General features: G+C 48.8%; 1 protein-coding gene across 1 annotated transcript in view; it reads left to right on the top strand.

Moving 5' to 3' along the window:
* LOC106817313 (squalene monooxygenase-like) overlaps nucleotides 1-3123 on the top strand; it is an 11162-nt gene extending 8039 nt beyond the window's left edge. Inside the window, exons 4-9 of the mRNA XM_014821977.1 lie at nucleotides 60-200; nucleotides 485-665; nucleotides 921-1017; nucleotides 1895-2078; nucleotides 2442-2539; nucleotides 3010-3123. Of these exons, the coding sequence (XP_014677463.1) occupies nucleotides 60-200; nucleotides 485-665; nucleotides 921-1017; nucleotides 1895-2029 (554 nt within the window). The 3' untranslated portion in view covers nucleotides 2030-2078; nucleotides 2442-2539; nucleotides 3010-3123. The remainder of the gene's footprint in view (nucleotides 1-59; nucleotides 201-484; nucleotides 666-920; nucleotides 1018-1894; nucleotides 2079-2441; nucleotides 2540-3009) is intronic.
* Nucleotides 3124-10666: the final 7543 nt, after the last annotated feature.

Genomic DNA, 10666 nt, shown 5'->3' with positions numbered 1-10666 from the left:
TGTATATATATATATACATATATATACATATATATATATATACGTGGTACACGCTGCAGGTTCTGCACTGGCAGCGGTGCTGGGTCGTGAGGGCAGGAATGTCGTGCTGCTGGAGCGGGATATGAGTGAACCGGACAGGATTCTGGGAGAACTCCTGCAACCAGGAGGCTTCCACGCTCTACAGGAGCTAGGACTCGAAGGTGGGCAAGGTTTCTCATGTTAGATCATCGATCATTTTATATCGTTAGTTGCTTTGTCGAAGATCACCATTAAAAAAGTAATAATCAAATGTAATTTTAAAGTAATAAATATAATAATAAAAAAAGAGTAATTATAAAGTAGAACATTCATGCATCTGTTGTTTACACACAGTTGCCTTGTAAGTTACTTTATCGAGGTACCGCAACGAATATAGTAATATAAATAAACAAAATTATAAAGTGAGCCATTGATTGACGTTCTTGTGTTTATCGCGCGCTTGCAGCTGCGTTGGACGGGATAGAGGCAGAGGCGATGCACGGATACGTTGTTCACGACCTTCACACCGGCTCCAATGTCGTGCTGCACTACCCCAAGGACGCTGAAGGTCGCGTGCAGGCCGGCCGCGCGTTCCATCATGGCCGCTTCATCGCTGGTCTGCGCAGGGAGGCGCAGAAACAAGAGACGTGAGTTTTTTCTCGCATTAGGATTTGCCTTTAGGTTTGGCTAGAGAGGGTAGTGACAGAGAATCACTGAGTAAATAGATGATAAAAATATTTTCAAAAGTGCCGTGAATTTAATAAACTAAATAACCTTTTAATTTTGACAATTAATTTTGAATAATTTTTTAATTAATTAATTTCTGACGATAGATCTGCTTGTTCCGGAAATAATGGCATACCTATGTTAGTTTTGACCTCCTTGGTGCGTGTGTTATATAGAGTGACCGTGATCGAAGCAACGGCTACACGACTGATAGAAGAACACGGTGTCATAGTAGGAGTACAGTACAAAGCCAAGGATGGTGAGGGCACGCAGGTACGTACGCTCACTTGTTTCGGCAGTTTCAAATATTTTTGTTAAAATTTTTTCTTATCTAACTTTAAATTTTTCTCGGTAAATTTACCAATTCTGGCCAAATTATGGATGCATTCCACAGTCTACATTCGTACATGCATGCATACGCATGCATACACATACATACATACACATACATGCATACTGCTTGCATGACATACACATAACATATCAGAACACATACCATGCATACACATGCATACACATACATGCATACACATGTACACCATACAATGCATACCATGCATCATACACCATGCATACACATACCATCATGCATGCACGCACGCCGCACGCACGCATGCACGCACCAGCACACAAACACATACACGTACTGAATGCTGCGATACCCATGCCTCTGGCGTTACAGCTTACGTCATTGGTGTTATTGACACCCCCACTAATCCTCCACCCCTCTTCTCACACCTCCTCCTCACCCCTTCCCCTCAGCAAGCCCTTCCTCTCGCATATATATATATTATATAATGAGATCACTGTGGATTAGTGATGGCAGCGATTGCGTAGCCCTGCTCATCGCGATTCATCCTGGAATGTTTCATCGGGTAGCACTGTGAGGGGTGCGCGCGCGATGGTGGGGTGGGGGGGGGGGGGCAACGTTAGGAACTACGAACACTCTGTGAGTTGTGTGCAGATGAATAATCGAGAATGAGACGTGAATAATTCTTGCTATTATTCCCCGGTGCCCTGTGGGCGGAGGCTGTCATGTCATGAGAGCTTCTCCTTTGGGAAGCTGTGTTACCATGGCAACTTCGCTTGTTTCCACACTCGTTGCAACGTCTCGCGTCGCTCACCGTCGCGGCGTTCTCTTGTTTTTCAGCATCTCCGCGCTTCGCTCACGGTCGTCGCTGACGGATGTTTCTCCAGGTTGCGTAGATCTCTCGTTAATGAGTCGGTCGTCGTGTCGTCACACTTCGTTGGCGTTCTCATGGAGTCATGTCCGCAGTTCCAGTGAATCATGCCGAGATCGTACTAGCCAATCCAGCCCAGTGCTAATCTACAAGGTAAATCACTAATCCATGGATTAATCTACAAAGGTTAATCCCTTTATCCACGATTAATATATGGGGTTAATCCTTAATCCACTGTTTAGTCTACTAGGTAAATGCTTAATCTATGTCTACCAGCGGTAAATCACTAATCCATAGATTAATATACACAGTAAGTCTTTAATCCATGGATTGATATACGAGTTAATCCTTAATCACATGTTTGTCTACCAGTAAATCATTATTCCATGTGTTAGTTCACTTATATATATTTTTTCTTTATCGATTACAAAATTAGATGTGTGTACTGGTCCTTTATTACATATATGTCCTTTGTTCCGTCACTAACGAGGTACCTGTACATACCTGTGTTGACAGGTGTGCCCTCGTTACACACGAATTCTTGTTGACGTTCCGGACACCTAGCAAGGACATGCGCTGCCACCTGCTGGAGAGAATTCTCCCTCAGCTGCCGCGTGAGTGCACGCAAAACTTATCCTTGTAATTATAATAATTAAAGTACGCAAAAAAAAAACAAAAAACACTATACAGCAATGTTCATGTTGTTGTTGCTGTTGTTGTTTGTTTTTTATTGTTCAGCTGTCACCAGGTGGCAGTAGGTGACAATGATGACGATACCTTTATTTACTACAAGTGTTGGTGCGTAACGTAACATTAACGTATGCTCATGTTGTTGTTGTTGTTTGTTTGTTTTCGTGCGTAAGCGAACATCTAACCGTATTGCGATGTTGGTTGTTGAATTGTTGTTTGTTTGTTTGTTTGTTTTGTTTGTCGCGGTGCCGTAACGTAACATTAACGATATGCTCATTGTTGTTGTGTTGTTATGTTTGTTTGTTTGTTTGTTCGGTGCGTAACGTTAACATTAACGTATGCTCTGAGTTTTGGTTTGTTTCGATTGTTTGTTTGTTTCGTCGTGTGTGTTTAGCACACATCCGCGGCGCGTTCGAAGACGCGGTGCAGTATGGCAAGCTTCGTTCGATGCCCAACAGGCTACCTGCCACCAAGCACAACAGAGAAACCCGGGGTCATTCATAGCTGAGTAAGCAACGCTCATGCAGGTCTATGTCCACGGCAGCGGTTCTTACTGCCGGAACGTACCCTGGTACGGTCCGGTATAACCGGAACGTACCCTGGTAACTATTTGATATGGTTAGGGTTAGGAATTAGGTTAGGGTTAGGGAGTAGCCGTAGGCGTAGGCTCGACTCCCTTAGACTCGTTTAGTGGAAGTAGGCGCCGGTACGGTCCGGGGCAGCATATGTAGAGTAAGTACCATGGGTACGTTCGCGCAGGTACCCTGGGGGACATCAGACTGCTCGAGCGTATAGCAAGCATCAGTCATCAATCAACTGTCGGCGGTGCACGAAAATTGTGTTATTTCGTGTCTTATTATGTTTGTTTTTATTCGTTGTCGAATGGATCGTGACGGCGTCATGTCAGCATGTCACGTTACGTTACGTGTATACAGAGCACGCGCTGTGGGCGAAAACATGTTACGAGGGGTGCGCAATCAGATGGATAGCAACTGGTAAGCGCCAAACTCCACGACAGAATGAGCGGCTCTCGCTCATAGTCATCTACCATTGCACAAGATGGATTGGTCGGTTACAGATATGTAACCGCTTTTTTTACTACAAGTTTGTACAGCAGCACGGGTTACTCGGTATCTAATGTAATAAGATTTCGACTAATAAAAGTTGCAAAGATTATTAAAAATGCGCGACCATTATTTTATGAAAGAATTTGAAAATTAGTGATACGAAATAGTGCGCCCATTTTACTGACTTTCAAATCATTACGCTGTTTACTAAACTAATAGTTCACGTGTGCTTATTTAATATTTATCATAAATTTTTTCGGGATGCTTGCTCAATATACCTAAATTCTCGAAACATGTGTCTCTTTGGATGCATTTTTGCGGTAATTCAGCTTAAAAATCTAAATTTGTGCACCAACCAAACATGCAAAATAATAGAAATTGTCCCTAATGTTCATGTTTCGACTGGCGATCTTCGCAGCGTTTGGATTGCCATTTCGCTGGTTTCCCTGAGGCTCCGCCCCACTTAAAAATAGTGCTAGCTTGTGGCAGTGGTAACCTGAGTGTGCGAAGGGGCGGCGTGCATTGCAGTTTTGCTGGTAGGCGCTACAGAAAATTTGGCTAAGATTAGAATGCTATTCTGGCCGAGCCTTTCACTTTCGTGCACAACATTGTCGCGTTTCGGCTTCCTTTTTTGAATGTCTATCAATAACAGACTATGCTTTAGACGTATAATTTATATGTGATTACGTTATATAACCTGGGGGCGGTGACATACAGGGTAGGCTACGCTAAGGCGCCAATCCATAAGTATGTATCAGACCATCAAGCGCGGTTCGTATCCAATATTGCATATTAATCAAAGCGTATAAGAGAAGGAGAGCGGGATACAACGCGTGAAATGCCTGAAACATGGTTGCAGTATGGGATCGAATTAATAAAATTTCCCCGTTATTTTGACGATTCTTTGTATTATTTGATCGCTGTCCTACCTTGTTATGATAAAACAAACCGCCATGTCCTACGCCGGGCTAGATAGAATGAGGCGGGTAGGAAAATGTGCGGTATTTTTGCGAAAACCGACTCGCGATCACTGTTTACTGCGATGTCTTGCTTTGAAATAAGCTTCGGAACCTCGCGTGTTCCGTCAATGATTGAGCAAATGGAATGAATTGACGTCTCGATTATTGATTGCCATAGTGGTGACCCCACCTGTGGCCACCTCAGCCTGGATGTATTAGTAATCTCTGTGTATGTACTGACGGAGGTCAGCGCACCATGCGGCTAAAGGCAGGCGCGACCGAAGGCAATACACTGGCCACAAAGCGAGAGACAGGCGCAAGTATAAACACTGATCCTCGTATGTCCGTTTTCCGCAAAAATATACTCAGATGATTTCAGCGACTTCATTATGCTCAGGGCGTAGAGGCTCGTTGAGGGACATGCGGTTGTAAAAAAAAAAGCGATGGAAGGCTTTCTTAATTCGAACTAATACTGCAAACATGGTTTCAGCATTTCACCGTTATACGCTCGTGAATAAATCCTATGAACCTCATGTTGTTACGTGCGTGTGGTGTTTCTTTTTAGTGGACCCTTTCGTACACAAGATGTCTTAATTACATGTTTCATGTATGTTTTTCACTGTCAGTGTGTGCTTACAGCGAGTACACTGTTAGGATTGATTGATATTATTGAATTGATATTGATTGATTGATTGGTGATTGGTTGATGTTGTGCTTTAAAGGTTGAAATGGCGGTTTAACATTGCGGCATCCTATCACCGGTGGGGAATGAGCGTTAGCTCTGGATGACGTCATCACGGGCAGACGATTACTCAAGCGCATGTAAACCCTTTAAAGTTGCTTGAACCTCCAACCAGCTAAATGCGATAGTAGACCTACTGTGAGCTCGGCTATGTTGCAAAAATGTCACTACAACTCATTTGCTATTGCTACTTTCAATAAGCATTTCTTCTCAAAATTTTAAACGAAATTTTTAACACAATCTCTTACGAAAACCCTCCCACGACAGATGGCGCTCTCGCCTCTGGCCTCAATTCTATCCCAACTGCCACAAGCTGAGTTTCCGTTAAGAATTTCTTACGTTTTTTACTTATAAAGTTTTACAGAACGACCCCGTTATCCTGCCCTATGTAATACGGTGGTACTTATAAAAGCTGCAAAGATATTAAAGAGATCCAACCATTATTTTAATGAAGAAATTTGATAAAAATGAGTGTACGACAATAGTGCGCCCACTTTACACTTTCAAATCATTACGCGTGTTTCCTAAACTAAGGTTCATGTATTTATCATTGGAATTTTTGGGATGATTGGCCAAAATATACCTTAATTCTCGAAACTTGTCTTGTATGGATGACATTTTTGTGCCGTATTCAGCTTTGAAAACATTCTAACTTTGTGCCACCGCAACAAACATGCAAATCATAGAATATTTCTAAATGTTATTGTTTGACCGCGACTTTGCGGCCGTTGTGGAGTGTGCCATTTGCTGATTTCCCCGGGGGGCTCCCGCCCCCTTTAAAAATAGTGCTAGCGATTGTGGCAGTGGCTATATATCCTGAGTGTGGCGAAGGGGGCACTGCATGTCAGTTTTGCTCTACGATAAGTAGCGCACCACAGTGATGTTTACACATCGGACAGCAGCGCAGCGAATCGTTAACCAGTTCTTTTCATATGATAAACAAGTGTAGTAATTTAATTGGATTATATGTTTATTCAGTACAAAATTTGTGAAATTTGTTTAAACTCAGGTATATGCGGTATTATCTACATTACATATGCAATGCAGGAAACACGAGGAATATGAGTGTTTGTTTCCAGGAACTATTTACGCTATAGGCGTCATGGATACTATCAGGAGTCTACTCATATTCTTCTAATTGCATAGGACTGCCTGAGCCGTACTATTTTGGCGGTTATCTGGCAACTTAATGGCTAACAAAGATAACTTGGCATCTGACGTAAGTTTTTCAAAAATAGTCAACTATCGGAGCACATTTCTGCGTTCAATGAGAACATTCGTGATGTGGGGTTGGCACACTTGCAAGTATGCTCACAGTGGTCTATATAGGCCTTTTGTTGCGAGGTCTTGACACGTTTAGATGTCCAATTTCTACGAAATTCTATAAGAAGAGAGAAACTTTATATAGCTTTTTGATGAATTAACAACGGTTTCTTTGTATGTTTATTTTTAGAGTTTCGCATGTGTGTGTGTGCCGTGCGTGCGTCAGTGCACGCGTAGCATGCTGCATGCACTGCGGATACGAAGTGTGTAGAGTGTGCTTGTGCGTTGCTCATCGTGTGTGCTGAGTTGTCGTGTGCGGCAGCGTGCGATGCATAGCGAGTGTGGTGTGCGTGCGTGTGTGTGTGTGGCAGTGCATATCATTGCGAGTAGTGTGTGCTGCGTACGTGTGTGTGTGTGCGTGCGTAGCGTTTTCGTGCGTCAGTGCAGTGCGGTCTGTGTGGGCGTGCGCAATCGTGCGTGCGCACGTCGCGTGCGCTGACGTCAGTGCGCGGAGTGTAGTGATGCGTGCATGCTGCGTGCCGTGCGTGTGTGTGCGTGCGTGTGTGCGTGCGTGAGTGACGCCCGAGGCACGCGCAGGTGCCGCGGGATCTTACGTGTTGTGTGTGTGCATTGGATGCGAGTGTGTCGTGCGTGCGTGTGTGGCGTGCGTGCGTGTGTGTTGCGCAGTGCTGTGTGCGTGGGTCAGTCGCGTGCGTTGCGTGCGGTCGACGCTGTGCGTGCGGCGTGGCCTGTGCGTGTGCTGCCGTGGCACGCTCGACTGCACGCGCGTCGTGTGTGCATGCTATGCGTTGCGTGTGTGCGCTGCGTGCGTGCGTGCGCTGGCGTCACTGCCGCCGAGGTGTGTTGCGTGCATGCGGGCGTGCAGCAGTGCGAGTGCGCCGTGTGTGCGTGCGTGCGTGTGTGTGTGCGTCAGTGCGCGAGTGTGCGTGGTGCATGCGTGCATACAAGCCGTGCGACGTGTGTGTGCGTGGTGCGTGTGTGTCGTGCGTCACAGTGCGCGCGAGTGTGTGTGCGTGCATTGCCTGCGAGTGTGGGTGCGATGCGTGCGTGTGTGCTTGTGGCTCGTCAGTGCGTGAGTTGTGGGTGCATGCGTGGCGGCCTGTGTGCGTTGCGTGAGTGGCGGACGTGTCGTTGCGCTGCAGTGCGTGTGTGCGTGCGTGGCCGTGTGCTGCGTGCGGTCAGCTGCGCGATGTGTGGGTCGGTTGCATGCGGATGGAACGGCGCCATGGCGTGGCGTCAGTGCCGGTTGAGTGTCGTGCTGCATGCGTTGCGTGTCGTGCGTGCGTCAGTGCGTAGTGTGTGGCGTGCGTCAAGTGCCGAGGCCGTGGAGTGGTTGATGGGCATGCTGTGCGTGCATTGCGTGGGGGGGGCGTCAGTGGCGCGAGTGGGTGTGTGCGTGCCGTCGAGTTGCGGTGAAGGTGTGTGTCGCGGATGCGTGCGGAGTGGGTGGCGTGCGTCAGTCGTGAGCGGAGTGTGGTGGGGTGCATGGGCGCATTTTTTGGTTTGGGCGTGCTGTGGGCGTGAGTGTGTGTGCATGCATGCGTGCAGTCGCCGCGTGCGTGGGCGTCAGTGCGTCATTGAGGATGCTGTGCCATGCGTGTGTGTGGTGTGTGAGTCAGTGCGCTTAGTGTGTGCATCGCAGTGCTCAGGGTGCGTGAGTGCTGCCATGCGTGCGGTGGTGTGCGTGCGTCAGTGCGCGAGTGATGTGGGTGCATGCGTGCGTGGCCGGTCAGTGCCGTGATGTGTTTGTGCGTCAGTAGCGCAGAGTTGTGTGCGTGCATGTGTGTCAGTGCCATGCCTGGGCGAGTGGTGTGTTGTGCTGGTGTGGGCGTGCGTGCATGCGTGCGTCAGTCGCGAATGTGTGTGGCATGCGTGCGTGCGTGCCTCTCAGGCGTGAGTGGAGGGTTGTGTGCGCTGTGCGTGCGTGAGCAATTGCGTGCGTGCAGTAGCGCGATCGGTGGGTCGGGCCCCGGGCCTGAGGCGAGGTGTGTGCGGTGGCCGGGCGGGTTGGCGGTCCAGTGCTAGCAGGTTGACGTGCTGTAGTGCGTGCAGGCGCGAGTGTGTGCATGGCGTTACAGTGCGTGGAGGTGTGCGGACTGCGGGGTGCGTAGGTGTAGCGTGCGTCAGGTGGGGTGGCAGGGCGAGTGGTTTGTGTGCATGGCTGTGGCGTGCGTGGTGTGCGGTGCGTGCAGTGCGTCGAGTGTCTTTGTGGCGTCAGTGCGCCAGAGGATGTCGTGTGGCGTGGCCATGCCTGCGGACGGTGTGTGGGTTGCGGGTGATGTTGTGCTGTGCGTGCTGCGGTGCCGCTGCTGTGCGTGCGTCAGTGCGGAGTCGAGTGGTGGTGTGTGTAGTGCGTGCGTGCATGCGTGCGTGAGTGGCTGCGAGGGTGTGTGCGTGCGTCAGGGGTGAGTGTGTGTGCATGCAGTGCGTGGTGTGCGTTCGGGGCGCGGTTGGTGTGCGTGCGGTCAGTGTCGGGAGTGTATGTGCCTCGCACTGCGTGCGTGACCGTTCTGTCTCAGTGCGCTGTGAGTGTGTGTGCATGCACTGCGTGCGTGCGTGCGTCAGCTGGCGCTCAGTGTGTCGTGCATGCGATGCGTGGGTTGTCACGCGCTGTTGCGTGCCCGTCAGTGCCGTGAGCTGTGTGCATGCTGTGCGTCAGGTGCGCGATTGTGCGTGCTGCCCATGCGTGTGTGCTGTGACTATGCGTCAGTGCTGTGAGTGTGTGGCGTGAGTGCTGTGCGTGCGTTCAGTGCGGTGGTAGTGTTCCGTGCGTGCGGTGCGGAGTGTCGTGTGTGCAGTGCGTCTCAGTGACGTGAGTGTCGTGTGCTGTGGTCGGGTGGTGGTGGCAGTGCGTGCAGTGCGCGGGGGGGGTGGAAGGTGTGTTGTGGCGTGTGTGCGGTGGGCTCAAGTGCGCGAAGTGTGTGTTTTTTGTTTGTTTTTTGCGTGCATGTGTGATGCGATGGCGCTGGCTGAGTTTGTTTGTTGTTGTGTTGTTTTTTTTTTTCTTTTTCGGTTCGTTCGGTTGTGTTGTTTTTTCGTGTTGCTGTCGCTGTGTCGGGGTGTGCATCGTGTGCGGGTGCGTGTCGTTGCATGGGCGTTACGCGTGGCGTGTGTGTGGGAGTGTGTGTGAGCCTGTGCGTGGCGTGCTACTGCGTGTCGGCGATGCGTCGAATGTGTTGTTGAGCGGTGTGTTTGGGGTGTGTGTTCTTTCGTTTTTTCGTTTGTGTTATTTGTTTTGAATATTATTTGGTTGTTATTTTTCTGTTTTGTTTTTTGGTTTATTGTGGATTATTTGTTGTTGTCTTGTTGTTTGTGACTTGGCTCTGTCGGAGTGTTGTTGGGGGTGTGTTGTTGCGGGGTATGGCGGAGCTGTGGGTGGTTTTGGTGTGCATGCCCGTGCTGAGGGCGTTGCGTGGTCCAGTGTGTTTTGTGGTTCGACGGTGTTGGGTCGGGTGGTGGCTGCATGCGTGTGTTTTGCGTGTTGTTGCGGGGTGGCTGGGGGGGCGTTTTGGTTGTTGGTTGGTGGGGGGTGTGTGTTTGTCGTGGGGTGTTTTTGTTGTGGGTGATTTGTTTGTGAGGGTTTGGGTGGTGTCAGGTGGACTTTTGGCTGTTTGGTTGCCTGTCATGGAGAGTTGTGGGGTGTATGGGTTGTTGTGTTGGTGAGTCTGTGGTGTCTGGTGGGTTGTTGGGTTGGTGTTGTGGTGTAATTGTGTTTGGTGAATTGTCATTTGGTTGTTGGTGAGTGATTGTCGTATGTTGTTTGTTGGTGTTGGGTGTTTTGTGGTGGGTGTTTGGTGTTATGGGTGATTGGTGTTTGGCGGTATATGGTGTTGGTGGTCGTTTGGTGTTAGTGGTTTTGGTGTATGGTGGAGTGGTTGGTGTTTGTGTGTATGGTGTGTGGGTTTGTTGTCTTTGGTGGAGTGTGCGTCGTTGGTGGTATTGGTGTTTGTGATGTGTGGTTGCGGGTGTGGTGGAGTGTGTGTCAGTGTTCGTCGATAG

Source organism: Priapulus caudatus, unplaced genomic scaffold, assembly GCF_000485595.1.
Source record: "Priapulus caudatus unplaced genomic scaffold, Priapulus_caudatus-5.0.1 Scaffold1676, whole genome shotgun sequence".
Taxonomy (NCBI): domain Eukaryota; kingdom Metazoa; phylum Priapulida; class Priapulimorpha; order Priapulimorphida; family Priapulidae; genus Priapulus; species Priapulus caudatus.
The sequence above is the reverse complement of the archived record's forward strand: the minus strand, read 5'-3'. Positions and strand labels throughout refer to the sequence as shown.